Genomic DNA, 26,175 nt, shown 5'->3' with positions numbered 1-26,175 from the left:
ATACCTAATAGATGAACTCCACGCAGCAAGACTTTCCTAACGGCGAGATCATCAGACAAAGAGTCAGGACACGACGCAAGAATGGGATGAAGTAACCACGTCATTAATCATTGAGAAGATTACCTCAAAGACTGATTACCAAGTAAACTATAGTACGCTACTTAATCTCAATGGTATCCTGCAGAACCAGATTTCTGCTCGATGATCCAGACCACACGTTATAAGTTCCTCGGCGTAAACGCCACTGCTGAGCTTCGACATCCCAGATGCTAAGATCACGTCTGGTGAGTTCAAAGGCGACCGACTGCGTCTGCCCCCTAGAAAGAAAGACGCGGGAGAAGCCGCGAAGCTGTCTAATAGGCGTGTCGTCACCCGGAACTCCGATGTACAGCTGTGCAACCTCTGCTCCATCCACGTCACCGGTATTAGTGAGAGACACCTTTGCAACTGCGACGTTTTCCCACAGTGATGGATGGCCACCCTGCACGATCGACAAATTGGGATCGGGGTATTCTGATGTATCCGCGTCTGCCGTGAGCACAACGGACAAGTCAGCAAAGTTGAAAGTGGTATATGAGAGGCCAAAGCCAAACTCATAGCGAGGAGTGATGTTGTGTGCATCGAAGTAACGATAATCGATGTACAGGCCTTCGGTAAAGTCACTGTCAGGGAAGAAGTCATCCGAGGCACTGGAGTTAAGATGGCTTCCATAGTCCGACTCCTGCCGGGCAATAGTGAAAGGCAGCTTCCCAGACGGATTGATGTCGCCCCAGAGTACGTCCACAAGGCTGTGGCCGCTCTCCTGGCCAGGAAGCCCGGCAAAAAGGACAGCAGTGACGTTGGGGTGTTCGATCCACGCATCAACAGTACGAATGCCTGGGATTCATTAGCATCCAAAAGGATCCTGCAGTAAATATGTCTCGCTTTATTCCACTTACCGGCCGAGTGGATCACGACTACAGTATTTGAACAGTTTGCGGCTACATTCTGCACAAGATTGTCGCTGAATTCGTCCGTGAGGCTCAGGCGATCAAAGCTCTCAGAGGCATACGCGTTGATAAAAACAAGGCAGGCTTCGGAGTTGACGTAGGGTGGAGAGGGGTTTTCAGAGTAGAAGTCCCATCGTAGAATGCCTCGGTTCTTGGAAATTCGTTCTTGGATCGCCTGAAATGGCGAGACCACATATGGGGGAGTACTGCCGCCAGAGCCACCGCCGGTGATTAGGGTCCCGTTGAATGTTTCCCAGCCGAAGTTGACTTCGTAACCACCGCCATAGCGACTTGGGTTCTCCCAAGGAATCGCCTTGACCGTTGCGTCGTAGCCATAGATAGACAGGAACTTGGGATTCTTGAGCGGAAGCGTATGATTGGTGTTCTTCACCAAGACTGTGCCGGCTGCTCCGATTTGGCGTATCAAAGAAGCGTGATCATCCTGGACATCGACTGGGTAAGCCTTTTGCAGATTCGAGTGCACTGCTGGAGCAGGGAAGGCATGCTCTTGATGAAGGAAGTGATAGCCAGCGAGGATCCTCGTGGCCATGTCGGAGAGTCGATCTTCGGTCACAGAACCATTGTTGACAGCCTCGATCAGCTTGTCCCCCCAGAACCCCTCGTCCGGCATCACTAAGTCCAGCCCGGCGTTGGCCGAGGCGACACCGCCCATTTGGCCCTGCCAATCGCTAACAACAAAACCTTCGAAGCCAAGCTCGGTCTTCAATATGCCGTTCAAGAGTTTAGAGTTCTGGCAGCCGTAAGAGTGATTGGATCTCTGGTATGAGCACATGACCGAGGCAGCACCCTCCTTGAGAGAATTCATGAAGGGCCAAACGTAGAGTTCGTGTAGTGCTCTGTCGTCTACGTTTGAACTGATCGCCTCGCCCAGGTCGGATACCCGACGGCGATACTCTTGCTCATTCAAAAGCCAATGTTTGGCAGTGGCGATAACGCCGGCATTCTGGATGCCGCGAGTAATTGCGCCCATGCCAACGCCTGCAAGGTAAGGGTCACTCGACAGTCCCTCCCAGTTGCGCCCACCACGAGCGACCCTCCCGAGAGGCCCAGCAGCCGGCCCTAAAGCGACGTTGATACCCTTCCCGTAGTACTCGTCGCCCAGTGCCTTGCCGTACTTGTACAACAGGGCTTTGTCAAAGGTAGCAGCAACGTGGATTCCGGCCGGGAATGCGGAAACAAATTCCTGACCGCGGATCCCGTCTGGTGCATCAGCAAAGCACAGTGCTGGGATCCCCAGTCTGGGAACTTCGCCGGAATTCCCAACGCATGTCCCTGTCCACCCTCGAGTGATATTCGCCTTCTCTTCGACCGTGAGCTGGGAGACCAATGCTCTGGCATGGCGATAGGCAGCGGCCCAACCAGAGTTGCTCGAGCCATTACCAATGGCTGCTTCATGTTAGACACGTCTGAGTCTTGCTAATGGTTACGAAGACCTACGAGATGGGTACACTGGCGGACTTCTTCCGTAGTATGGCACCTCAGATGGCGCGGTGCTATTTGACTCCGCCGCGGCTGAAGTGCTGACAAGCGCAACAGCAAGAGAGAACCCTGCGATCTTCATCTTCTCAATGAATGCGATGCAGCCTTGCCACCTTGAGATCTCGAAGGGCAATCACAAAAAGCACCGATGAAGTGCCACGAGACATTGACGACGCAGTAGTGTGGAAGAACTTTAATATGTCGACTGCAAATCAAACAAAGACCGAGACAAGATGATGGCCGTCGATCGCTGATTACCGACCAGGAGTATTGTACTGAAAACGTCATCGCCGGTGAAGCAGAGCCCGAGATGGGCAACGGTCAATCGGTCCTATTTTGAAGATGCGATGGGCACCTGCGGAGAGTGGATTCATGACTCGACTTTACCCGGTACGTAATAGCGGTCACAATCAGCCAACTTTGTGTGTGAGATCGTGCTGGTGTAGGTGAAAACAAGTGAACCAGCACGGTGGTGAGCCAATCGTCAAGCCGGAAGACCACCGGCGGGGTGACCGGGGCTGCTCCGGTCTACCCCGCGCTCTCCGCATCGGCGACTGCCCGCTACTACACAAACCAAGCTTAAAGCCAGGGTTTGGGGTCTTTTCGATGGATAAGTGGACATGTTTGTCCGGGGATTTCCCGGCTTTTGCGTCTGGTGACATTGGACCCAGCCATACGATAATCCAAGCCGAAATGGCGCAACTTTTCCCACCTTGACATTCTGTGGAGTCCTGAAAAGTGGCACATGTTCTCCACCATGCCGCTGGGATCACTTTGAGTAATATCATGATAGTACCAGATAGCCACTAACCAAACAAGGGCGAAGCTATAAGCAGCAGCAGCAGCAGCAGCAGCTCAAGCGTGACATTGCCGTGTTTCGTTCCCGTAGACAGAATTCGTGACGTGCTTTCGGGATTTGGCCCTTGGTGGGATTGCTGCAAAGCCACCGCTAGCGCTTGAGGGTCACCGTTCGGCTTACTACGCAGCACCGGGCGCCGACCGCGGATGGCCCTCGTCTTTGCTACTTCTGATTCGAATTGTTGTCTGCGATATCGGCATATGCCGACCTACTGTTGGCAGCTTTCGTTCAAGGTAATCGACAATGCTGGACTGTTGAGTCTTCAGACTGACTTCTAAAGCTTATGGCTGTCTCAAAGCCAAAAGATTGATTGACTGGAGGTAATTGGTGATGCCGCTTAGATCCAGGTAAAGCAGACGTCAATAAGACGGCTAGCACCAAGGTACTTAAGGAAGTAGGAAAATCTGTTGTTTTTCTCATTACTTTTTTCTTTAAGATAACGACCGGGCCACCCAGCTTCAAGCTATTACAAATGCCAAGGCTGCCATCTGAACTTCGTCTCAACATTTCCCTATCATTAGGCAGACGAAATATCCTAGACGAGCTTGGACCGTTGTAACCAGTCGTGTTCTTAGCCGGAGCATGAAAGCTTGTTTGAGGCTTGCTTCACATTGGAATGGCTTCATCCCTGTTGGAACATTTGTTCTTCTGAACATGCGAAAGCCCATAATTTTACACGTCTTGAAATCTTGATTACCCAATACCTAAATCGTGCAAGTCCTGCCGCCCTCCATTTCATTGCGACCAGCGACCTCAGGTTAGCTGATCATCTCGTAGCCGAGGCATCAGGCTGGCCATATAGGAAGTCTTAGGCATCAAGACCAAGACTCACTCATGAGTGCTACCACCGCCAGTAAATGACGAAGTGAAGCATGTTGAAATAATGTTGAAATGAAGTCATACACACGGAGAGTGGTTAGAGATGTAGGCATGCAGGCTGCAGCCGGAAAGTCTGTGTTGCAGGCCAGCCGGGAGTGAAACGGCTTCCGGTTCCGTGCGAGTATCAGACATCAGCTCGAATGATACCTTCAGGCGCAAGAGCGTCCGAACCCTGAGTTTTCACCCAAAGAACTTTCAGGTATAAGAGACGCGGCCCTGACATCTAAACTCAAATGTCTTCGCCTTTAATTCCCGATCTCATTTGCTTGAGCGCGGTTTTCACATACCCCAACTAATTCGAGATGCGCTGCCCCTTCCTTGTTACATTTTGCGTTGTGGGCGCGATGGCGGCTCCAAATATCCCACGACAAGAGCCAGGGCCGACCGTACCACTACGCATAATGGCGCTGGGCGCCTCCGTAACCTTCGGTACCGGGTCTTCAACTGGGAACAGCTATCGGAAAGACCTACAGGATTTACTTGTCTCTAAAGGCATGAATGCTACGTACGTGGGCACAAGAGCCAACGGAAACTTCCCCGACAATGCCGTCGAGGCAACGGGTGGCTTCAAAATTGACCAGATAGCCGCTTCTGCCGACAAGGCTGTACCCATGCTCAAACCAAACCTCGTGTTAGTTGACGCTGGCACCAATAATTGCAACAAAGGTGGAGAGGTACCAGATGCAGGAGCCAATGTCACAGCCATGATCAACAAAATCTATCAACAGAGTCCTGGAGCTACTGTGATTCTGACATCGATCCTTGCCAACAAAGTCCCCGAACAAGATGCATGTCGCGTCAAAATCAACGAACAGTACACAGCCTTGGCAACACAGTTTCAGCAATCCGGCGCCAAGTTCGCGATGGTTGATATGCGCAGCGCAGACGCTCCGACTCTCGACGATCTTGCCGACACGAGGCATCCTAATGACGGAGGATATGTCAAAATGGCAAACGTCTGGCTCAAAGGCATCCAGGATGTCATGTCTAAAGGGTTTATCACTTTACCAGCTTGAACTTGGAAACGAGGACGGGGCACAACTGGTTTCGATGATTAATCTGTTCCAATTATCAATTCATAGTAATGACGAAAAGACTCTTTCACCTGTTTTGTACAAAGGCGATGAAGATAGTTCGAGAGGACATTCACAACGTTCACTAATCAAAACAAGTACTTGGATGATAGCAGTCAGGATCTTCCAGCTTTTCGGGGAACGTAAATGGCCTACGACTCTTTGAATATCACTGATCACCTACTCGAAAGACTTTTCCTTCTTGTGCGACGATGTTCAAGAGTTAGCGATGAAGTAGCTGTTGAAGAGCAAGGGAAACCTAGAGTTTAGTTACAACTCGGTCTACAAATGCGAAACTTTTCTCAGTAGGGGCCTGCCTCTTCCCCTCGGACGACATAGTCATAGAGACACATAAAATCGGCTAGAATGTGGTCATACGCTACCTTCCATATTTCCAAGTGCCATCAAGAGGAGCGTTGTGTCCGTTTTCCTCAGAGACTTAAGCAAGACTTGGTGTCCTAGTATAGGAACTACCACAGAGGGGGGACTAAATGAGAAGAATAATGATGAAAAGGGCGTTACGATCGAAAGACGAGGGCATAGCTATTTCCCTGCAAGCCCCAGAATTTGCGCTGCTTTGTTGGTAGGCTATTTAGGACAATGTTGATGATATCTTCTCCTCGCCTAAATTATTATTGCCAAGCTGAACGGAGAAGGGCACCATACCAATCTGGACTCTCAATGTGACCCTGACGATTCTTCAAAGCTCAGTTCTCTTCTACCTGCTGAAGGTAGGTCCACGACGGCCTAATTTGACTGTCCTCTCTATCCGGATATAGACTGCGATAGAGGCGCGCAAGCGACGCGTTCGGCATAATTGCCGTACATTGCATTGGCACCGGCAACGTGTTTAACGCGACAATGTCCTCTGGTAGACGGCTTATTCAACCCCTTTTCGTCTCCTGAGGTGGTAGATCACACGGAATTGGCTATGGCATCAAGAGCTGGTGTCTTACGGCGCAAGTTTAGTGCTCAATAGTGCAGAGATGCTTGGACACTAGCAACCGGCACGGCGTTTCAGAGGGACGCCATACGCCATAACCCGTTATTAGTGCATCCTTCAAATTTTCATCCACTGTTTATGTACAGAAAACAGCCCTCTTCACTTGGGAGTGGGCACGTTGTGCCCTTCCTCCTCCATTTGCGTTTACTTTTCAGGTCCACGTTTGGCAACGTTCCTCATTCCGCGTGGAATGGTTCGGCGAACATGAGGCAAATGAAGCATCACCTTTTCGTGCTCTTGCTATCGCCATACTTTTCGTCCGTACGGGGTGCGGAAACCACTCTCACCAGCCTTGTATCACAGATTCCGTCATGCGCGGTGAGTACACCTAACTTGATTTCGATTCATATTCGCTGCTCAAATATCGCGGCATGATAGAGTTGAGGGACTTCAAAACTGACATGCTGTTTGCCTTTGCAGCTTCCTTGCCTTCTTACTGGTCTCCAACATGGGGGCTGTAAGCTGGACTCTGTCTCTACTATCGCCAACTGTCTGTGTATAGACATTGAACTCCAGGCAGACCTGTCGTCATGTGTTCGTCTGAAATGTTCTTTCGAGGACCAAAAGCGTAAGGCCATGCGCGACGCCATCCTTAAATGGAATCGATGATGATTTATGTCTCAATAGGTGCTGCTCAAGTTGAGACAGACCTCTGTGCCACCTTCCCCAAGCCGTCAAGAAGAGAAGAAGCAAGAGCAGTGGCATTATCATTATCTATCATTGCCTTCACTGTCGTTGGACTTCGATGCATTTCACGATATTTGGTTGACCACCGACTTTGGTGGGATGATTGGATGATCATTGCAGCAACGGTATGTAATCTAAAGAATGAAGATTGAGCGACGTATGGGGATCGGATACTAACAAACCAATACCAGATCCTTCTCGCCGCAATAACAGGCATCCAAATTGCGGGAACCGGTCTAGGTTTTGGCTTGCACTACTGGCATGTCGAACCTTGGGCTAGCACAAGACTCATTCAGATGTTCTATATCGGCGAACAACTTTATATCTTGGCCCAGATTATGGCTAAGATCTCACTTCTGCTTTTCTTCTCGCGCATTTTCTTCTCTTCTCGATGGTTCTATCTTACAACTCAACTCTTCATCCTGTTCTTAATTCTGCACGCGGCGATATTCCTCTTCCTTGTCATTTTCGAATGCACGCCAGTCACCTCAACCTGGAATCTCGACGATCCATCTAGAAAATGCATGAATATCGTAGCAATTGGCTACTCCGGTGCAGTATTCAGCGTTATCGAGGACATTGCTATCCTTCTTCTTCCAATTCCCGAGCTTCTTCGACTTCAGCTCAGTACCAAGAAGAAACTCTGGCTCAGTCTGATATTTGGGCTGGGGTCATTGTAAGTAGCCAGTCTCTTTACGGAAAGAACTCGCTGACCATTACGTCGGTACTTTAGTGGATGCGTCACTAGTATGGTCAGATTGAAATTTCTGGTTCATCTTTCGTTCACATCTGATGTTACCTGGGATAATGTGGACGTCATCAATTGGTCTTTAGTTGAAGTCTCGTGTGCAATTCTGTGTGCAAGCCTTCCTGCACTTCGGCCACTACTACGATTTTTGGTTAGCAGAAAGCCAAAGAAAACAACGGATGCAACACCCTTTGAGGAATACCAACCGACCTATAGGAGAGATAAGTTCAGCAAGATCTCAGACGACCCATCAACGGAATTGTCACTGTCGCCAGTTGATACCGGGCTGGATGACATAGCGAGGGAATTCGAGATGTGGAATAGAGGAAGCTCCTCCAAAGGCAGTACACACTCTGTGACGACTGATAGGTCTGTGAGTCCTACTTCTCAGGCTAGGCCATAGGCAAGCACGTTGATATCCATTCGTTTGATTCAAAAAAGACTTGCATTTCTCTCAAAGTGAACAAAATGTGGCCATTTTACGATAGAATAACATGCCAGGTGTATTGCAAAAGTTCCAGAAGCAGGTGGCCTGGCCCAGTTCGTTTCATCGAGACTTCGCGCAAGGTACGTACGCATGATCTATCACGTGGATCTAGGATTTTTCCATATAGTGCATAACTATACAGTAATCCAGTCAGCAATGTGATAAGTTCCCATCAGCGCCGTGCGGGAAAGGTAATGTGGGTGACTTACCAAGGCCAGTATGCATGAATGCGTTGGTCATTAAATTGTTCTCGCAGTTCGACCACAAAGACCTCAACTTCTTGTTTACTCCAGCCAAGACCGTGTGTCAAAGGTGCCTTGGTCCAACTCTCGATCCGGACAAAACAAAAGTAAGTAGTGCCCCGCCCTTAAAAGGTGTTTGGGCAACCCTGTTAGTTTTCAAGAACCCCGTAAATTACTCTCTTCTGTCTGTTCTCGATCCGGACATGCAATTTTCGTGGGCCCATTGCCCTATCAGTTTATAGTGTTGCTCCTTGGGCCACGTATTCGTTGGCCACTTCACCTCCTTGATTGAGACATCGACGAAACCTATTTCTTTCATCACATTGACGAGATCTAGGATGTCTTGAAAGGATCGATTAAGTTCCGTAGCCGCCTTCCCAAGAAGAGCAAAACACCGCACAATCGTAGCGTTGATCGTCATCGGATTGAGGCATGAGATCCATCTTCTGGAGCGCGAGGTAGCCACTGAGCGTGAGATCACTTTGGTTTTGGTCAGAGGTTTTAAAGGGGTTCCGGAATGAAAAGGCAAACGAGTAAGATACGAACTCAAAAGCATTTTGAATGAGTCGTCTCCAATTGGATATGCTAGAGGTCATCATTCGACTGTGAATATAGTCAAATGGCAAAGAGAACGTCCACGGTTCTTCGATGTCGTCCACCTCAAATATAACGTTGGGCGGCACTCTGGACTAGGTAGGCCAGGGAATTACAGATCACAGTGTTTGAATGGAATTCTTACTCGGCCAAAGGGGGGGGGGGGGAAGAGTCAATGCCAATGAACTACCTAAGTAGCATTATCAGTGGATGGTTTCATTGACTTGAAGTGATGTACACTACCTCCGCTTCGGGGTTGAGCTCACCGAACTTAATTGCCCAAGTCCTAGTTCCAGTACCAACATCGAGAACACTCTTGGCGGGGTAGTCATCTTTGTCTGGCGGGGAGAGGCCAAGTTTTCCATCGAAGGAAAGGAGGAATTGGTGATGTTGAAAGGGCTGCAGAATGCATGAACAACATTGGGCTCCAAGAAGCTGGAGCTCGAAAAGCTGACCTACCCAGTCCTCACCTCCTCTCTCATTATCGGGATAGGAGTATTCGTTACAGATCAGAGATGCTTCATATCAGTAGAAAAAGTAATTTGCGGCGTGGAAAGAATACCAGAAGGAACTTACTTCCATCCTTATATCGATGATATATGCGCCTATTCTCCTCACGAAAATTGTAAATCGAGTCTGCAAGGCTAGTTGTTGAGGATGCTATGGTCTACAAAAATAAATGTATTTTTAGCAAGATACCCCCGAGACGCACATGACCGGTTTCTTGATGCTTACCTATTCATCTGCAATGATCGGCGGCTCATTGGGCAACTGCGAGCTCATTGCGGCGGGCGCTATAGGTGCTGCTGACATGCTGGGCCGTTTGTCGATGCCCAAATACTGACGGAGGTCAAAGTGTTGTGCTTTTTTCTCGTCAGAGAGGGCAAATTTTTCGCGGAAAAGGATGCTATATTGGTCTAATTACCAGGCGTAGCAAGGAGCCTTGTATGACTCTCGACCTTTCGACGGCCTACCCCTCTTTCACAAGATTGTTCATGCATGTTGGTTGGCATGGTCACATTTGCTAAGTACGTTTTGCTGTGCCGCTGTCAGTAAACATAAGGGTTGGCCTATCAGATACATGAAAAATGACAGAAAACAGGGAGGTGATAAAGACCGGACACGGTATAGATTTAGTATGTCCACTAAGGTTAATTACCTAGGTAACACGAAGGCGGGACTGAGTGGGCATGTTCTGAAAGACTCAGTATTCTATTACTATGACGGTAGTTATTCCAAGAATGTCTTATGTCTCTGCGATGAAGTTTTCGCAATCTTACTTCGGTACTTTATGTAAGGGTACCGCCGTAGGTACTCGATGATTGTATAGTCATACTGGACCGCATCGAGTTGCAAGTCAGCTGTCTCGTGGCCAAGGAGATGCAGAACAGCATAAAGCCATCCCTCTTTCTAATCCTGCACGCGTATCTCACAAAGATTTCAAACAGAGTAAGCAAGATTCTGCATCATACGCACGTCACTATAGAGGTCTGCCTCGGGGGCTGGAAGATGGAAAGACCGAGGCCCCTGCTGCATTCTTGCTTCAAGTCCAGAGTCTTGAAGTCTAGGTGGTTAAGTTCTAAGATGATAACGGGAGCAACTTTGGTACATAAAGCCATATTTTTGACAGATGTCTGGAGAATTTCCCGTAGAATCGAATCCTTGAACGGACGAAAAAGACCTCAATCCTAGATTGCTGCCAATCTTGCGTCTAAGCTCTCTATGTCCAAGTCAAATAGCCACCGAGTCGGATCTAGCAGTGCCGGTTCCAAACCAGCTGCTGCGTTCGATGTCTGTCTGGTGACTTCTGCAGATCTTCGTAGATTTGTTGCTCGAGTCATCAGAAGTACGCGGTCAATTTTTGCCTGTCGCCAAGATTGCCATATCTCAAGGCTGAGTGGCCATTTTTCCCTTGTCCAATCTACAGCGATGAGCCTCGACAGAGAATAAGCATCTTCCAAGGCCTGGTTAACACCTTGTCCGGAGGATGCTGGCATAGCGTGAGCGGCATCCCCGATGATGATGACATTTCCGGACAATGAGGACCAAGCAGGCAACTTTGGCATTTCGTAAAACGGCCAACTCAAAAGGCAATCTGAGATGCTGCATAACTGATCGAGAATCTGTCTTGCCGTGTTGTGCCATTCATCATAGTCATTGTGAAGCAGTGCAACCAGTGACTCAGGTTTAGCAGCTAACGTTTGCCATCCTTCGCGGTCTTGCTCTGGGTATGGAAATTGGGTGCCGACCATAAGCGTTGTACCGTCAGCTACTTCGGGGACCATGAATAGACTGCCTGGTTTGCCTAAGACGGTGCAGCTACCAGTGTAGAAGTCTTTGTCAGGCCAATTGATAGGGCTCGTTGGAATGTGTCCATACACGCAAAATAATCCTGTGTAAGCGGGCGCCCGGTCCGTAAGATAACGACGGAGGGTAGAGTGTATGCCGTCGGATCCAACTATGATTGCTGCATGATTCACTTCATTGCCGACCTGAAATGAGACCCCATCAGCGGTATCGCTGATGATCTTTTCGAACTTGGCGTCATAGTGAATCGGAACATTTCGCTCCACTAACATTTTCTTCATTTCTTTCAGAAGTGTAAGACGATACAGTCGATAGGCAGGATATCCCTTCTTGTCTCGGGAAGAAACATCCGTCGTCGCAATCGTCTTATCCTCGCCATCCTTGATGATGCTCTGCTTGAAGAGAAAGCTTTTCGCTTCAATGCGGCTGAGGACACCGATTTCGTCGAGAACCCGACAACCATTTGGAGTCAGAACGACGCCGCTGGTAAGCACATCTGCGTCCGCGCTTCTTGCTTCATAGATTTGGCACGGGATAGACTTCTGACTGAGGGCCAAGGCGAGAGCGGTACCCTAGGAGCGGTAATTAGTTCGCCCAAAGCAAGCAAAAAGGTTTGGATCGACAACATACGCTTAGCCCAGCGCCAATGATGGCAACGCCGCTTTTGTGAACTTTGTCCATTGATGAAACTAGATGAGATCGTCGTTAAATAAGGTAGCTAAGTTGAGTGTGCTCGAGAACTGGTCAGACAATCTGCCATTAATAAATGAATGGAGGCACAGTCTCCATTTTATACAAAGCCGATCTTGGCGTCCGAATAGTCAGAGGTAGGACGCAACTGTCGGCTCCGAAAGCCATGGTGTTAAGAGGAGTTCGGGCATAAGAACTTACCGATTGAAATACTCTATGAGATATCACCACAGGAGAGACCGTGGCGATGCTTCGGGAAAGCGCATTACATCCCTCTTTCAGGCAAAATCGATACTAATAATTCCAAATGACACACATATCCCATGCCTTACTTTGAGGCTTCGGAAACAATAGTTGAACAATATAGCTACGGGACCTGATTCTATGGCCGGAGTCTCGAAACTTTTATTTCTTACACGGCGCCTGTATCAATGCTGTAAAAATAAGGTACTTGGGAAGGACTTTTGAAGAAGTCCTAAACCCCGACGGCCTGCGGCATTCAGGGAAAACTCCGACCGTAGTAATTCCGTAGCCGGCAATATGGTCAGAACTTGACAATGTTAACGAAAACAGACGCGCCTTGCACCGTCACGTTGTTGTATGGAACTTTGCATAGAATCTCATCAGAGCTATTGGTGGAGTTGACAGCTTGAGCTATAAGCGCCTAACGAAAACAAAGAAGTTGATAGTATGATGTCCTTAAAAGACGAAAGTTAGAGGCCCAGTTCGGATTGATTGAGCGCGGCGGAAAGGAAAGTCTACATGTTCTGGTAGACTCGACGAACGAGATTTGCTAGATAGATAGCACACGAGTAACTTTGTTCGAATTTCAGCTCATCCAAAGTCGCAACGCCGTTGCCATCGATCGAATCATTGACGAAGGTTATGTCCAAGACTATAATGTCATTATGAGTAAAGCTTGCAGGCCGGTGTGAAGCAATCATTGATTGCTGAATTCGAATCTATTTTAGACACAAACCTCAAGCTATTCTGCAATATTCACGTCCCCAATATTGCGTGCAAGTCCTGCTGTGTTCAACCCTGTTTTGCAATACACTAAATCAACTTGAGCTTCGTGTTGGTGCGGCACATCGGCAAGGTCTCGGTATCTTACTGAAGCCGCGACCGGTGACCCAGTCAGGCGAGGCATCCGTTTCATCCCTGACAAGTCATCTTCTCTTGCGTTAGATATGAATAAGGGAATAATATCTCAACCTTCAAGGGACTCCAAGGCGAGTCTCATAATGTCCTTGCGCAACTTTCCATTCATTGTCGCGCAATTGGCATTGCTACCCACCAATCCATCGAAGCTCCCATTCAAACAGGTCACGGTTCACTAGCTCGACTTTATTACCGCGAAATACTGCGAGGAAGTCAGGAGCTTGGTCGATATATTTGAAAGTTGTCAAACAATCACCACGCGATGCTACTTAATGATACAGCGCCTTTGAAGTTGAAGCAAGCTGTAAGTTCCTCAGTTTCCGGCTCCCGACAACGATGCTGTCGTCTCTATTTACTGCCGGATCTTGGCAGCGTATATCCTGATGTAAGAAGTGATGCGTGCTTGAGTTTGCAGAACCATGGATCTAGCCAATTTTGACAATATCAGTCCACATGTTTATCCCTTTGCCGAGTTGCCTGTTCTTTTGGAGAGTGCTGGTGTATCCCATCAACTGCGGAGCAGCGACAGCACACCGATTCTCCAGTTTTCTCTAACTCTGCTCTTTCGTGAATTTTGGATTGAAGGAAATAAGAGAAATAGGGTTAGATCAACGAATAATTAGCTATTACCCCTGACAACTGTACGTACTCATGTACTGTCGCTATTCCGCAAATGATGGGATAACGGCCTAATAGAGGATTCTTAGTAGAAGCAACGAATCATTCGCAAGGTCACAAATTACATGGAAGTTGGTCATAACTCAATAGGTCATTTCCATCCGTCTTCTCTGGCGGATAGAGTCTGGCTTAGGTACACTCCAAGTCCAATCACATATTATGCAGCTGCAAGCTCCTTAACGGTGGTGCTATGAGCGAAAGGCTGGGATCTTCAACCAACCACAAGTACTTCTATCATTAGCTATTATCGCGCTTAAGGGTCTGTATGAAGTGAGGGTTATTGGTGTTGCAAGCAGGCCGGGGCGACCAGCTTTAGCACTGGACAGGTCTTTCGGTTGGCGAGTTCATTGTCACCGAAATCCCATTCATTATTTTATTTATGGTTTGCTAGATTAAACTTTCCCTATTCTGTCCTTGCAAATACGCGTAACAGTTGGACCCCTGCATGCTGAGGGCCTGGACATTTCTAAGCACTCGCAGTTTCGGGTTCTTTGAGCAATCAAATACACCGCATTACGCCGAACTAGCAAGTAAGGCATTATACCAAGTGGTGGAATCCGGAAAAAAAGCCAGCGAACCGGCCGAAACATGTCCGCAATCTCGTTGGTCGAAATTGCTAGTCGTGGCTGGGCTGGCGGCTATTCTCTTTGCCGCACGGAAGACCACCTTAAAACCACTAAAGTATCAAAAGTAAGAATAGTCATCGTTCTACAACCACGTGGAACGAAATCAAGGTTTGGAGCCTACCGTACCTAACCCTGTAGGTGAGACTGTAGTTTGTAAGCGGATTTATCATCACGAATCACACTAATGATCCAGTATACTTCACACAATAAGTGATTGCATTGCGTCTAGCTATAAAGTCCAAGTGCTCGGGCGTAGGATTGCTACACAACAATGTTATACCTTATCATCGAGTAAATCCTCGCTCCAACTCATAAAAGAAATAACAAGAGACAATTCTATCGCATTAAGTTTTCCAACGAATTTCTTCCCATCATGAGCATCATTGCAGTCGCCGGAGGGACAGGCGCTATGGGCCGCACTATCGTGGAGGCCATTATCCGGGACGGAACTTACAACGTAGTGATTCTCGCAAGAACAGTGAGATATCTCTTCGTCCTTTGCATCTGTGTTTTCGAAGATACTTATACGGTCTACCGCAGGCCAACCCCGAGAAAGAAGCTGAAATTGGCGCCCGTATTCTTTCCGTTGACTACTCGGATATCAACCAGCTCCGTAGTACACTGGAGACTTTTTCAATTAGCACCGTTATCTCAACGCTCAATTCGTCTCTTGGCATAGAGTCTGAGCTCAATCTCATTCAAGCCGCGAGCAAGTCGGCCGTGACGAGGCGATATGTCGCAAATGTGTGGGGGATTACTTATACTCCAGAGTACGGATACTTAACCCGAAATGGAAACCCGCTGACTTGTTCTGTTCAGGGAGTCGAAGGTGTTCCCCGCTGCAGAAGGCAAAGTACTTGCCGTGCAAGCTCTCGAGGGTTCCTCACTCGAATGGACCTGCTTCCTCAATGGATTTCTCTCCGACTACTTCGTTATGCCTCGAGGGGAGTCGCATATGACGCCTCTAGTGGTTCTGGTTGACATGATGCACAACACGGCTAGCGTTCCAGGCTCTGGGTCAGTCCCTGTTGTTTTAACGTACAGCTTCGACATTGCAAAGTTTGTTGTCAAAGCTCTGGGCCTAGATCACTGGGAGAAGGAGATGTACGTCATTGGGGATAGGTTGACTCTGAATGAGGTCGTGGCCTTGGCAGAAAAGATCAAGGGAGCCAAGTTCAGCGTTACGCACGACTCGATGGAGGATTTGCAAGCCGGGAAAGTCAGTGAACTTCCGGCACACAAGGATTACTACGCTTATTTCCCTAAGGATCAATTACAAGGTCTTCTGGCTTTCTTTGGCATTATGTGGGAATCGGGCAAGTGCAATCTCAAGCCTGCTGGCACACTCAACCAGAGGTTTCCCGAGATAGAGACAGCTACTGTTGAGTCTTTATTGCAGTCAGCTTGGGGACAAGATTAAATACCTGAATATATCGATTCATTAGCCCCTAATTAGTGATAGTGTACTAGGAGCGGGTATCAATAAATGCATAACAGTATTTTGTAATGGCCTGCTAGCTGATTGCTATCTAGTACAGAACGTTTAAGGATCTCTGTTGGCACTATCGTCATGGACTTTCCAGAGTCAGATACAAGTTTTCTAACATGCGACTTGTAGTGTAGTTCATTCAAGATGTCTTGGAGACAGTCTTCTTCTTTGTAAGCGGTGCCAGGAAGAGGCCGCGCGGGCCGCTCTCCTCGGATCCGAATCTTTAGGCCAAGCATTACATCCGGATTCCGAATAGAATCTTGGAGTGCAAATGATGCTCTAGATTCACATTCTGATAAATGTGACCTCAATTGGGTTTGAGCCCATGGTGGGGTGCCGGTGGGAGATGTGGCGGGGGAAGCAGTGGGAAAACTTTATTTTCCAAGGGCAGCCTCCCCAAGGTACAGCTTAGGTTTAACCAGACTGAGGGTCTTATTGGAAACTCCAAGGATCCAACAGGGTAAGATCTCATAGTTCGGAATTCGATCGAGCATAGGGTTCCGAAATAAGTATTTCTACAATCGCGGAACTCGTGCGAGTACATCACGTATGTCAAGTAAGTCAAACCCCCCACTTCCCGGCACCCCCCTGTTTCTGGCACCCACAAAAACGCGAAAATCCACCACAACGCAATGCCCACCCCCAACCTCCTTTTATCACAACATTTTCAATTCGAGTCCAAATGGGCTCATTTTTTGCACATACCTTCTTCTATATCTAATGCCTCAATATACCGAAGATCAGCTTCGTCAGGCTCTCGAGGACATCTCAAACGGCAAGAGTCAAAAGAGAGCCTCATTGGAGTATGGGATACCACGATCAACCCTCCAACTACGTCTCCAAGGTGGTCAGACTAGGAAAGTGGCTTTTGCTGACTGGCAGAGGCTGTCTCCTGACCAGGAGAGTAAGCTGGCACAATGGGTTCGCATTCAGGCTTCGCTGGGCCTCGCACCAACGCACCAACAGGTGAAGGAATTCGCAGCGAGTTCTGGCTGCTGCTGGGGATACCAAACCATTAGGAAAAGGCTGGATCTATGCCTTCGTGAGAAGGAACCCTATCATTAAGGTTCAGAGAAGTCGTTCCATCGATTCTAGACGCGTTAATGGGGCATCTACTGAGGTCATTAGGAACTGGTTTAAGTTCCTTGCTATCCCTGAGATCAAGGACATCAAACCAGCCAACAGATATAATATGGATGAGACTGGCATCCTCGAGGGTCAGGGAGCTAATGGGTTAGTGCTGGGCATGGCTGAGACGACGTCTGTTCGCAAGAAACAACCTGGGTCGAGGGCATGGGTCTCTATCATTGAGTGTATCTCAGCCTTGGGTAGGGCACTTCGTCCTCTTATCATTTTCAAGGGAAGACGGTCCAACAACAGTGGTTTCCATTACATCTGGTTCCATACGATGGGTGGGAGTTTACAGCAACAGATAATGGCTGGACTACAGACTTAACTGCCATTGAATGGTTAGAGAAGGTGTTTATCCCACAGACTATGCCCGAGGCTGAGGGCGAGGCTCGACTGTTGATTGTGGATGGGCATGGGAGTCATACGACGACAGACTTCATGTGGAATTGCTATATTAACAATATCCATTTACTGTTCTTACCACCACACTCCTCTCATGTCCTCCAGCCACTTGACCAGTCTGTCTTCAGCCCTGTTAAGTCAGCCTATCGGAAGGAGCTCGGTTACTTGTCTCAATGGAACGACTCTACCATTATAGGTAAAAGGAACTTCCTGGACTGTTACCAGAAGGCTCGACTTGCTGGTCTATCAGTCTCGAACATCAGAAGTGGTTGGAAGTGGACTGGTCTACACCCTGTAGCGATGGTTAAGCCCCTGATGAACCCTATGGTATTACCTGAGCCTTCTGCTAAGCCCACCACACCCAAACCAACCAGTCGGGGCAAAAGCGATGCCATAATGGTCAACAAACTACCCCTGTTGAGCCATGGGATTCTGCTTCCTCTGCAGTGGTCTGGTCGACACCCAGGAAGCTGGCAGAGCTCAGCGGTCAACTGCACTTATACACCCAACTCGACAATGATACCAGCACTCAACGGCTGCTGTTCAGGAAGGTGAAAAAAGGCTTCACAGAGCAGGCCTGGCAACTGGCAGCTGCCCAGCAGCTGGCTCACCTGAGGGCTCAAGTTACCAACGCTGCAGTTAGGAAGAGGAAGACTGTTCAGATCGATCCCAACACGAAGTTTGCGAACATCAGGGATATCCATCGGGCTCAAATCGAAGCGGGTGAAAAGGAGGTTATTACGGCTGAATCCAGCGACTCTGAATGCCCTAGTGAGGCTGGCAGTTGTATTGTAGTGGGTGTGGTTGAGGATCAATAGTTAATAGTAATGAGGAGGTTGGGTTGTGATCCCATCGTTTTTGTGGGTGCCAGAAACAGGGGGGTGCCAGGAAGTGGGGGGTTTGACTTATAACACATGAACCTCGAGGTGATGAGGATAACCAGGTTTCCTTTCGCCCAGCCCAGTTGAGGGTTCTTTGGACGAATTTATGGAACCTGCACTAAATTACTTACCTTGCCCGAACCGTCTCCAGATTAGACGGACAACATAGATGGCTTTGCACCAACACCCAGTATTTCTTACCAGCCTTCTGATCTCGACCCAGAAGTGCTTGACAAAAGATTGAGATCACTTGCAGGAGAAGCAGCATCGTCGTGGAACATCCGATTCATTCTTCAGACCGACAGGTCTGCCGGTGGCGACATCCGCGGGACAAATGAGCATAAGATAGATAATGTCCAATCGCAGTCAGACAACGAGGAGGATGAATGCATTGTGGAACACTATCTTGGGCCAGTCTCCTTTCCTGGGAAACCTCAAACCCCGCACTTGCCATCCGCGGTGCCCGAGGGTGTGGATGTCACTGCGCAGCAGCGAAAGATGCCATCAGCACTTGCTCTAGAAGAAGAACAGACGTTCCCTGTTGATTGGATTGAATCATCATCAAGGATATTCCCACGCGACTCTCAGGTTCATTTGTCATCGAGCCACCGTAGCAAAAACATTTTATGAGTATGCAGAGTTCGTAAATGTATATGATGGCTTCTAGTCGTGTATTCACTTGGCAACGCCATTAGAATAATCTTGGGCTTCTCATTAAGGTACCCTAACGAACACAGTAAGACCCACCCCAGCAAAAGTCATAGCCAATCGGCTACTCCCACCTCGCTTACTGTCGAGTCCGATGTGTTTACTAGTAACAAATGACATGGTGGTCAACCGGGCTCAACTTTTAAACCGTGGCATTTTAGTTCTAACTCCGTTCAAGTCATGTTATGTATAACACTATGCAGCACCTCGTTTCCACTATATCGCGCTATTATGTACGTAGGGCACTCGGGCGACCAGGTGGATACACTCCTGGACAAGCTGCATTAGCATGCGGCGCAGAGGCTCTTTATAGCGTTACATCGCTCCTGACAGCTATGCATCAAGCATCGCGCCGACGATAGTTTTGCCATCTGTTCATCCGCGGAGAGCCGATGAATGCAGTCAGCCTCGGCAACCCTAGCTGGAGAGGACTCTGCATAATGTATATCAGAGCCTAGTGCTACATAGGGAAAGGAAGACGACTATAATGACTTTGAATCCAATTAGCCTAAACGATTTGAGGAAAGCGTGGGCTTCTCTCCACTGAGAGGGGTTTTTTGGAGTGCATGAGTCCGAGACGTACGCCGCAATACGATCCTGCGCCAAGAGTCGCGCCCACGATAGCTCAACGTTTGTCTTTTTCCGCTAAGAGACGATGAACGCAATCAGTCTTAGTAACCTAAACAAAGGAACCCATTGCAACATCGTGCTTATGGTATTGTAACATTGTTCATGGTATTGCAACATTGTGCTTATGATATTGCAACATCATGTCTCATCCTACACGTTCAAAGAAGACTGGTTAACACATCCACTCTCGCTTTCAATTCCTGAAGCCTCGGAAACAATGGATTACACGAGAAGCCAGCAGAGGAGAGTAGCGGCAGACTAGACTGGGTGGGAAGACAAGACGCGGTAACGAGATGTCAAAACCTATGTGATGAGAATATTCCTGAAATGTATAAAAGGGCTCGATCCTGTCTCTGTCTGGGAGCTATTGAACCCACCCCCATTCACCTCGATATCCCTGGCCTCTCAGCAAAGAAACCAGTCTTCCATCAAGCAACCTGAACCACTTCACTTTCGAGATCTTTTCTCCGTCTTTACCAAGCAAAATGAAGTTTTTCGCCGCCATCAGCCTCGTCTCGGGCCTCTTCGCCACAGCCGCCTCGGCCATTGACCTGCATCTCGAGTTTGCGGGCGGTTGCAGCACCAGCGGCGGCGGGTACATCTGCCAGGGCTGGAACCCCAACACTTGCTGCAGCGTCAATGCGGGTACCTATTTCGCCAGCGGCTCGTTCCGGGCCATCCCGCGCAACTGGAACATCCAGGCGCGTGGCCATGCCGGGCCCAACTGCGGCTCCATCCGCGAGCAACAGGACAGCGCTGGCCGCGACTATATCTGCCTAGGAAACGGGCCCTTTGGCGGGCTGGGCTACGGCTTCAACAACAGAAAGATGATCCGCGGTGCGACCCTGGACGCCCGCAATGGCGAGGAGACTGAGGGTTGCGCTCAGCCTAACGTCCTATACCTCGCCGACGGCACCCAGTACAACTACACCGCCATTGCTGAAACTGGCCAGGCCACCGAGGAGCTTGTCTCGCTTGTCGCTGCCGGCGCGTCCGCCGACGACATTCCTAGCTTTGAAACCTTCAAGCTCGACGAACAGCTTGTTCTATAAATGACAGGCGTGACTTCAGGACGCGGCCCGCTATCATTCCGTATCCAAGCCTTACGGCGAGTGCTCGAACTTTCGTCTAGGTTGCGATGCAGCCAAGTGTTTAAGATCGGGCCGCTTCATACGTCTCTTGTCCTGTAATCTGACCATTTTTGCTATGGGGTAGCACTGTTCTCCTTCTTCATATGCTCGGCTTGTCCGAGCATAAAGAAACACTATTTCTCAAAAATTGCGGTAGATTAACCTTGGGTGCCTAAGTAAATTAGTCGAAGACAAAACGTTCATTACTGCCAACCAATTACTGACCGACTATTGCGCCCTATGATTGCTTTTTCGGGTCTTTTTGTCCAGCCAAGTGTAACTACTGTAGCCATGAGATGTGCCATGAAGTTATCCCATTGAGTCCTACGAAACTATAGTATAAGTCAACCTTACCCACCATCATACCTAGGCCATGTCAGAGTAAGGGTCTGCCAGGAAGAGCAAAATGATACTGAGATAATATCCGTAGCGTTGTACGCAGTAAATTGGGAATAGTCAGAGCGACATGGTTTCGCGGGGGGCTTGATGAAGGCAGAGTTTCTAGTTGGTCAACCGCTTGTTTCCTATTGGTTTGCATTAGGCAACATAGCTTTTCTTGGCGCAGATTCTCATTTGCTGGGAATACGAGAACCTGACACATGCGTACATCTAGCCAAACAAGAGAGCATGACACGTGCTGCTGCTGATAGAACCCGGATTTCAGATTTCTGTCGGCCGCAAAGATGCCTGGTCTACCTGGATCACGCACTCACCTTACTCTCGCAACCTAAGGGCCCCGGGTGATCTGACTGTGCCCGAACGATAGAGAGGCGACGAATCGAGTCCGTTCGCTCCTTAGCGAGGGAATTTCGCGGCTTATGCCCTCTGTCTAACTGATTCAAACGTTACAGTGCTGCTTGACGGTCGTATTTATATCGGTTCAAATGTGCTGATAAAATGGCTTCGTTGTAGAAGCTTGGTAGGGAGAGCTAAGAATGTTCGGTAGTGTCCCTGCCGCTTCTTCCTTTCCAGATCTGACCTGCTATTGCCGCTTCTTGCCCCTCTTCCTCGATGCGGATAACTTAGGGCCTTGAAGCTCTAATAGAGGAATCCGTTGCCCTTATTGCCGTTTTCGAAAGCCTAGTTACCGTTCTGGTTGACGTGATCGTTCTTCTAGAATGCTAACCGCTAAGTCTGTATGAACTAGGTAGTGAAAGTACATTTACCGTACTGCCGGCTTTGTTGGCGTTTGGGCACATCTTGCAGCCTTGAACGACTTTCGAGGAGAAACCACTCTGCATAAGCCTTGGAAATACTTGCAATCACGACGTCGCAGTCTCGCCTGGGAAAAGCTGTAAAGGGATAAACTCTTCAACACACCTAATAATGCGTGTTATTTCACTGTAATTCCGAACCAAGTCAGTTGCGTTATCAATCTGAGCATCCTCTCGAATGCCCACTACCACGGATCGCTTACAAGAAAACATACTGGCTTAGCTCAACAGTCCTTGGCCTTGCCCAAATTTACCATACACTACATGTCTTATCTCGACTAACAAAAAGTACGAAACGCCGTCTACCAGATTTGAACTCCGCAAAGCCGCCATCGAAACGGCGCTACCGTCTTATGCCTCCAAATTCATCAATCATGTCCGTCTCCCTAAAGAATCGAACCCAAGACACGCCCGACTTCTCCAGCATCACATCGAATCGAGCCAAACATCAGAAGCCTAGGAGCAAACAGATGCGGATAATTCCCGAATAGGGGGTTCCACCGCTCACTACATCCTTGCGCCGTAGTGGCTTCGTTTCTCACAAGAAGTTACCGCGTACTTAGACTATAGAGAGGGCTCTAACAAAGCAATTCACTACCAGAAAAGACATCCCAGCCTCGTTATAAAGCCAATCATTACGTAGTATGAGGCAATATAACAAAGGAATCTTCACCATCGAGTTGGGAGAAAAGGTATTCGAGTTCCCGATCTATTATATCCCGTGGTCGCTCTACTTGCTTACTACTTAATGGCACACACACGCACCCAGGCTTCAATTGAACCCAGTTAAATATCGCACCCGGAGTATGAACAGAACATCTTAAAGGACCAGTTTCTCCCTCTTTTGTAATCGAGACGAGGTCATGTGCGCAGACTCGCATTTTTCGATATATCTAGATCTTGACGACGCTATTATAGCTGTTAGTTGTGGCATTGGAATGCTCGCAGTTCACTGAGCTATAACGTCGAATCAAGGCTTGATTGTCCAGCACTCCTTACTCATTTCAATCGCAACATACCTAGAAGCAAAGGTTCACTACACAGGTATTCCATCAACTGCTACGGAACTGCTTCCCTATAATTGTCCAGTTTCTTCTAACTTTGCTCCTTGACGAAGTTTTTGATCGAAGGAAATATGTGAAACAGGGTCGGGTTAACGTGTTGTTAAGTGCTACCCCTCATGAAGGTACATATACAAGTGGTTTCGCTTATCCACAGATTATGGGATAGTTTTCACTCATTCGTCAAGTGCTCGCCATGTTGTCTCAGTGTCTTATGTTACTTGTCAGAACACAAGATACCCAAGGTTGAGCTGCAGCTTCATATGGCCGACAACAAATAACTTTCCACGTCAGTATGAATATGTCCTCATAGCACAAGGCTCTGTGACATGTACACCGGTCCACGCAGTGAGCAATTAACCGTATAATTAAAATTATATAATCAATCAGCGCGCATGCATCCTTGACTTCTGTGACAGCCTGGCTACGTCAGATCACACAAGCCAGCTGGCAGTGACTGCTCAAATTCAATCGCGGGGTACCTTGCGAACTAGTCCAGAGTGGGACTATTCCATACAATAACAATGTTTTGATCTAACATGGAAGGGTTAAGATGTCTACCTTACTTAGGGTACCGCGTGAATGTGTCCTCTACTGGCATGGTAACAAAAGAGCCATAAAGCCTTACTTAATCCCAACCTGGGGTCCTCTAGAGCATGATGAGTGGTTTATCTCCATGGGCCATTAGTTCTAGTGGACATGTCCATGCCCGCATCCCTGCCGCTTCCTTATTCTGGCAATCTCAGCTTTAGCATGAACATCCAGCTCTTCTCCATGAACGCCGCCTACAATCCTCCGGGCCATCCTCTCCGCAACCGAATTGTCATTGGGAAACTTGGGTGTAATGCTCCTGCCAAAGGTAGATTGAGCCCCGTCCTCGAGATATACAACTTCGCCTCCAAGCATAGTGAGCAAAACCTTGTTCCTACCAAGTTCTTCGTCGGGGACTTCAAAGAAATTCCTCTCAATGACGATAACATCAGCGAGCTTTCCGACTTCCAGAGATCCAATCTGTTCATCTGCTCGTAGAAACTTGGCTCCATTGATGGTGGCTGCTCTCAAAACCGACTCGCGGGAAATACCTGGTCCTGGAAATGGACCATTGTAGAGCTCACTGAATGACGCCGCGGAGTTGGGATTGGATGGGTCACCTCGACGTGTCACCCCGGCTTTGAAGGCCAACCACACGTCGAGAGGATCGACCTAGAACTTTTGGTTAGCAGCGGGATCTGCGTAACTTCTTTGTTGAAGGGTCAGCACATACAGGCCAGTCGCTCCCATGTATCACAGGCCTTCCTTCTGCCTCTATCTTCGCGTAGGCATCGAGGTTGTCCATTCGATATTCGCCGATGCTTCGCAACGTGTCTGGGACCCACATGGGAGCCAATTGAGAGAACTGGAATTGGTATACTGCGTCGACACCAAGCTCTGCAAAACGTGGCCAGTCTTCTTCGAGGGTGAGGCTGGCATGTGCGAGAGCGAGACGCAGGGGAGGCGCGTCAGGATGCGCACGGTGATAGGCATCCGCAGCGTCTAAACTGACATGAACGGCACGATCACCATCAACATGTAAATGGGCATCAACACCGCCCAACCAGAGTCCCTCAAGAGTCTTGGTCAAGATCTCGGGATCCCAATACAATGGCGCAATTGCACTTGGGTCAGGGGCCCACTCCTGGGTGTTGTTTGTTCGATTGCCCATAGGAAGCCAGAAGGGGTCGGTGTTGGCCGCAGTCCGGGCTGTGAATGGCATAATACCGTCCAACAAAGCCTTTATCGCCTGCCATTTGAGAGTCGGCTGCGCTGCAATAGTCGAGTTGTCGTTTCGAGAGCGAAGTAGAGAGATGGTTTCGGCGACGACGACATCAACAGCTGCCAAGGTAGCAGGGGGCTGAATGCGATAGTCAAAGTAACCACGGGAGCTGAGTTCGGAATTCTGCCTTAGCAGGTTCCAAGGACCCCAGTGCTCGTCTGTGGCCAGGGCGTCTTGCCAAGTCGTAATACCGTTCTGACGGAGGATTTGCTGGGCGGCTCGCCCGGCCTCGGCATTCTCTTCATCAGTGAAGGCGGGAGGACCGGCTATGAGTATATTAGCACCATCTAATAGAATACCAGACGGTTCCTGTGTTCCGCCTAGGCGCTCAATGACACCGCCTGGAGGGTTGACTGTCGATGCGGTGATGTTTGAGATCTGCAATGCTCGTGAATTGAGCACAAACGTGTGGTAATCGTTTGACCGCAGGGACATAGGCCGTGTCGTGTTGAGAGTGTCGAGGTCCGCCTTGGAAAGAGTTTCGCCGTCCATGGCTAGGGAGACGTAGTTCAAGTTGACAGCATCGAGCCAAGCATCTTCGGCGGTTTCTTCAGTGTCAATGCAGACCTGCAGATGGTCCAGCACCTGTTGACGGCGAAGGCGTTGGTAGTTGAAGTCACATTTGAGTAAATTCTGACCAGCCTGCAGCACATGCATGTGTACATCGATGAGCCCCGGCATGGCCATGCGGCCCTCGAGGTTGATGATGTTGGTTTCGCTCCCAATGAAGCGCTTGACATCAGCATCACTGCCAACGTGAACGATAGTGCCGTTCTTGATGGCTATAGCGCTGGCTTTCGTCGATGACGGGTCCAGGGTGTAGATCGATCCATTTTGGAAAATGAAATCGGCTGTTACGCGGGAAGGCTCACGAAGCCGATGTTGGGCAGCTGCAGAAACAGCTCTGGCACACGCAGCTGCAGCAGCGCTGCTAATGATAGACCGAATCAATTTCATGGTGGCAATAAATTGATTTGAACCGAGTATATATGAATGTTCCAATTCTGGGAGGAATGAAATGGATATTTGCACGTACGTCCAAAAGGAAAGAGATGCAATAGCTTGCGCAGAAATAGAAAACCATTTCTAACTTGCGCACCTGTCAACTTAAATAACCTCGTGAACTTTGAGAGCAACGGCCTGAGACGAACAGGCATCTGGTTCGTTAACTAACGCAGAGGATTTTTCCAATG

The 26,175-nt window shown here is 48.7% G+C and overlaps 7 protein-coding genes across 7 annotated transcripts; 4 read left to right on the top strand and 3 right to left on the bottom strand.

Annotated features, from left to right (window-relative positions):
- Nucleotides 1-157: 157 nt before the first annotated feature.
- On the bottom strand, nucleotides 158-2,706 carry HER10_EVM0009808 (glycosyl hydrolase family 3 N terminal domain-containing protein; the record flags this gene model as incomplete). The annotated part of the gene is made up of 3 exons (XM_035479281.1): nucleotides 2,448-2,706; nucleotides 939-2,396; nucleotides 158-876 (listed from the first exon to the last, which is right to left on the bottom strand). Exons 1-3 carry the CDS (start codon nucleotides 2,569-2,571, stop codon nucleotides 158-160), a joined length of 2,301 nt encoding a protein of 766 aa, XP_035329906.1. The 5' UTR covers nucleotides 2,572-2,706.
- A 1,823-nt stretch (nucleotides 2,707-4,529) lies between these two features.
- Nucleotides 4,530-5,243, top strand: HER10_EVM0005845 (GDSL-like Lipase/Acylhydrolase; the record flags this gene model as incomplete). The annotated part of the gene is made up of 1 exon (XM_035475448.1): nucleotides 4,530-5,243. One exon carries the CDS (start codon nucleotides 4,530-4,532, stop codon nucleotides 5,241-5,243), a length of 714 nt encoding a protein of 237 aa, XP_035329394.1.
- A 1,668-nt stretch (nucleotides 5,244-6,911) lies between these two features.
- On the top strand, nucleotides 6,912-8,141 carry HER10_EVM0001290 (uncharacterized protein; the record flags this gene model as incomplete). Its single annotated transcript, XM_035471045.1, has 3 exons — nucleotides 6,912-7,115; nucleotides 7,182-7,666; nucleotides 7,724-8,141. 3 exons carry the CDS (start codon nucleotides 6,912-6,914, stop codon nucleotides 8,139-8,141), a joined length of 1,107 nt encoding a protein of 368 aa, XP_035328856.1.
- Nucleotides 8,142-10,749: 2,608 nt separating this feature from the next.
- On the bottom strand, nucleotides 10,750-12,049 carry HER10_EVM0009207 (uncharacterized protein; the record flags this gene model as incomplete). Its single annotated transcript, XM_035478701.1, has 2 exons — nucleotides 10,750-11,940; nucleotides 11,999-12,049. 2 exons carry the CDS (start codon nucleotides 12,047-12,049, stop codon nucleotides 10,750-10,752), a joined length of 1,242 nt encoding a protein of 413 aa, XP_035329829.1.
- Nucleotides 12,050-14,896: 2,847 nt separating this feature from the next.
- Nucleotides 14,897-15,943, top strand: HER10_EVM0004332 (nmra-like family protein; the record flags this gene model as incomplete). Its single annotated transcript, XM_035473981.1, has 3 exons — nucleotides 14,897-15,001; nucleotides 15,064-15,293; nucleotides 15,343-15,943. The coding sequence occupies 3 exons, from the start codon at nucleotides 14,897-14,899 to the stop codon at nucleotides 15,941-15,943; spliced, it is 936 nt and encodes a 311-aa protein (XP_035329207.1).
- Nucleotides 15,944-20,249: 4,306 nt separating this feature from the next.
- HER10_EVM0002593 (uncharacterized protein) lies at nucleotides 20,250-20,816 on the top strand (the record flags this gene model as incomplete). Its single annotated transcript, XM_035472299.1, has 1 exon — nucleotides 20,250-20,816. One exon carries the CDS (start codon nucleotides 20,250-20,252, stop codon nucleotides 20,814-20,816), a length of 567 nt encoding a protein of 188 aa, XP_035329003.1.
- Nucleotides 20,817-23,859: 3,043 nt separating this feature from the next.
- HER10_EVM0002798 (amidohydrolase 3) lies at nucleotides 23,860-25,939 on the bottom strand (the record flags this gene model as incomplete). Its single annotated transcript, XM_035472493.1, has 2 exons — nucleotides 23,860-24,372; nucleotides 24,434-25,939. The coding sequence occupies 2 exons, from the start codon at nucleotides 25,937-25,939 to the stop codon at nucleotides 23,860-23,862; spliced, it is 2,019 nt and encodes a 672-aa protein (XP_035329020.1).
- Between the last annotated feature and the right edge of the window lie 236 nt (nucleotides 25,940-26,175).

Source organism: Colletotrichum scovillei (genome assembly GCF_011075155.1).
Source record: "Colletotrichum scovillei strain TJNH1 chromosome Unknown Contig00009, whole genome shotgun sequence".
In the NCBI taxonomy this organism is placed as follows: Eukaryota; Fungi; Ascomycota; class Sordariomycetes; order Glomerellales; family Glomerellaceae; genus Colletotrichum; species Colletotrichum scovillei.
Note: the sequence above shows the minus strand (reverse complement) of the source record. Positions and strands in the feature narration are given on the sequence as shown.